Below are 3,571 nucleotides of genomic sequence, written 5' to 3'. Positions count from 1 at the left end.
ATCTGAATGTTTATACCCTTCACTTATGTTTCTAAGAAAATTTCTTCTCAAGGATTTGTTATAATTTGATCCAACAGGGATTCATATTAAAAATGTATGATTCTCGAGAGATATAGAAGTACTGCATATTTATTTCTATATCTTAGTTAGGTTAGAGCATTTGATATGTAACAAGGGGGCTTCTTTGGATTTCCCTAATTTTGATCTCTCCTCAATGACTTGACTAATTGCATGTCTATCCTATCGTTCATGGTGCAGAAGCTTCTGAATGATATCCAGTTCTGGCGCATAGCCTTCCTCTTCAATGTTTCTTGTTAGACCCTCCAATGTATGACACACTTGGATGATCTTTGGATGTGTTGAGTCCATTGATAAGAAGACATTAATCTTGTCTCTCACCTCTATCCAGCTACAACCAGGTATCTTTCTTAGTCCTTTTTCTTTCATAATGATTCTCACTTTTGCTGCCTTCTCCCACAATCCTGCCCCTGTATAGAGATTCAGCAACTGAATGAAATGGTCTTCGATCACTAGCTCTAGATCCATTATGCGCTCCACGACATATTCACCCAGCTGAACATGATTATAAACTCTACAAGCAGATAACAAGCACATCCAAACCCTTGCATCTGCTTGAATTGGCATTCTTTCAATAAAGGTCAGTGCTTCATTTAAGCAACCAGCACGGCTCAACAGGTCTACCACGCATCCATAGTGCTCCATTCTTGGGACAATCCTAAATTCACTGGTCATTCTTGCAAAAATGTTGGAGCCCTCATGAATCAACCCACCATGGCTGCAACCAGAGATTAAAGAAAGAAACGTGGTATCATCCGGCATTGTTCCATCTCTTATCATTTCATCAAACAGTTCAAGTGCTTTGAAGCCGTGGCCATGAGATCCATAGCCAGTGATCATTGTATTCCATGCAACTGTATCTCTCACAGGCATTCTATAAAAAATCAGGTGAGCTAAATCTCTGTTCCCGCACTTCATGTACATGTCAATCAATGCATGGCACACACGAGAATCGAAGAGAAGCTCATGTCTGATTATGTAGCCATGCATGCTCTTTCCTTGTAGAAGTGCTGCCAAAGAAGCTGCAGCAGCCATGACACTAGTTATAGATACAGAGTTTGGCTTAAAACCATGTTTATGGATTTCAGCAAAGAGACTGATGGATTCACCAGGGCGACTGTTTCTGGCATAGGCAGAGATCATGGCATTCCAAGAAACTAAATTCTTTTGGGGCATGCTGCAAAACACAAGTCCAGCCAACTCTGGTAATCTACATTTGGCATACATGTCTATTAGAGCAGTGCCAACATAAACGTCTGATGTGAACCCACTTTTGATGACAAGACCATGGATTTGAAGACCAGACTGAACATCTTCTGATCCAGCACTAGCTGTAAGTATGCTCACCATGACCACAGAGTCTGGTTTTACATTGTCAATTACCATTGATTTGAAAATAGAAAAAGCCTCCCAAAATTTTCTATTTTGACAAAATCCAGCTATCATTGAGCTGCATGACACTAGGTCCCGGTCTTCAATCTTGCTAAAAATGTATTCAGCAGCATCAATATCCCCACATTTTGCATACATGGTCAAAAGAGCACTCTGCACGGCCATGTTTGCATATGCTGGCCTTTTAACAACATCACTATGAATTGTTCTTCCAAAATCCAGAGATTCTATACTACAAGCAACCAATACACTTGAAATAGTGAAAATATCAGGTTTTATCCCGCTTGATCTCATGTAGGTGAACATCATCAAGGCTTCTTGACCATAATCATTGTATGCATATCCTGAGATCATTGCATTCCATGATACAGTTTCCTTTGGGCAGATCAAATCAAACATTTGGCATGCATCATCCATCCTCAAGCATTTCATATACATTGTTAATAGAGATGTCGAGACATGGGAATCAGACTCATATGCCATCCTTATAACACAAGAATGTATCTCCATGCCTAAAAGTAGAGCTTCTCCTTGTGAACAAGCTTGCAGAGCAATTGAAAAAGTTGAAGACCCAAAATCAATACCATCAATATGCATCTGCCTAAACATTTCCAACCCTTTTTCCCATAACCAATTTGTAACAAACCCATAAATCATTGTGTTCCATGTCACTGTGCTTCTTTCTGTTGCTTTATCAAAAACTTGGTATGCATCAATGAGCACTCCGCATTTTGCATACATATCTATCAATGCAGTAACCAAAAATTGATCACTGCACAAAGCATTGTGTATGATGAATGCATGAATTTGCTTCCCAAACCACAAATCTCGGTGGTCATTCCGGCACCCAAGAATGATACTCAAAGAGTACCTATCAGGTATGATACCACAAAATTGCATCTTTCTGAAAAGATATATGCCCTCCAATTGACATCCATTCTGAATATTTCCATCGATCATAACATTCCATAAGGCTGCATCTCTTTCAGGAATTTCATCAAACACTTGGCGTGCATCATCTATATCATCAAAACTGAGATAAAAACTAATCAACGCGCTTGATATATAAACATCAGCATCCAACCCAAGTTTCAGAATCCTCCCATGAACCTTCTTGCCAAAGTTTTGGTCTGATGAAGATGAACAAGACTTAAATATGCAAGGAATGATGTATTTATCTGTCTTAGTATGGTTTAGAGTATTGGCTAGAGAGTACAATCTTAGTGCTTCTTGGTAAAGCCCTTTCTGGACAAGGTTTTTAATTTGGGCACTTGGAGATGCCAAGTCTGAATGAGTAATGTAAGAAAGGCCCCTGGGAAATACTCTAGCTATGAACATGGAAATGGAGAAGAAGTTCCTTTGCACCCTGTATCAAGGTCGCCAGGAGGTAGTTTTAAATTTAAAACTATAACGGTCAATTTGGCTTTAGAGGGTACTTCATGGTTCATGGTACCGGACCCGGACTTTAACCATGGTACTCGACCCGGAGTTGGCCAAGTGAAAACGTGAAGGCCTGAAGGTAGGGCCGGGAAACGAGACCAGCAGACTGCTGTTCTGCTCGACTCAGCTTGGCTTGGAAACTGAGCCGGGTCAGCTGAGCTAAGAGCCAGCTCGTTTTAGGTAAATGAACCGACCACAGACATGGCAAGCTAAGCTCATTTTTCATATTATATATTGATGTATTTTTTTATTTATACATATATTATATATATTATATACATAATGTGCATGTTATATATGTTTTATTCATATATTATATGGGGTAACTAAATTATGTAAACTGCTATAACCCGAGATTTTCATAGGTTGTTTTTTATTTTTTCTAAAATTTTACAGTACGGATGGGATCTAGATGCATGGTTTTATAGAAACAAACTCTTGGATCATCCGATTACGATGTATAAGAAGGATCTTTTAAGACTTGAAAATCAATAGCTTAAATTTTTTGTAAATATGCAAGCATAAAAAATCATATTTCTTGATTCAATTATGATGAATAGTCGATTCCAAGCAAATGGCCCATGCTGAATGCATCTGCAGGGTTAGATTTGCAAAAAACCTATTAAAAACTTGGTTCATACCAGTTTACATATTTTGTTAG

The 3,571-nt window shown here is 38.6% G+C and overlaps 1 protein-coding gene across 1 annotated transcript; it reads right to left on the bottom strand.

Moving 5' to 3' along the window:
- Positions 1 to 240: 240 nt before the first annotated feature.
- On the bottom strand, positions 241 to 2,808 carry LOC149839331 (pentatricopeptide repeat-containing protein At2g40720-like). The gene has a single exon (XM_090004846.1). The coding sequence runs from the start codon at positions 2,806 to 2,808 to the stop codon at positions 241 to 243; it is 2,568 nt and encodes an 855-aa protein (XP_089860972.1).
- Between the last annotated feature and the right edge of the window lie 763 nt (positions 2,809 to 3,571).

This window comes from Nuphar pumila, chromosome 4 (genome assembly GCF_984573655.1).
Source record: "Nuphar pumila chromosome 4, dmNupPumi1.hap1.1, whole genome shotgun sequence".
Taxonomy (NCBI): domain Eukaryota; kingdom Viridiplantae; phylum Streptophyta; class Magnoliopsida; order Nymphaeales; family Nymphaeaceae; genus Nuphar; species Nuphar pumila.
The sequence above is the reverse complement of the archived record's forward strand: the minus strand, read 5'-3'. Positions and strand labels throughout refer to the sequence as shown.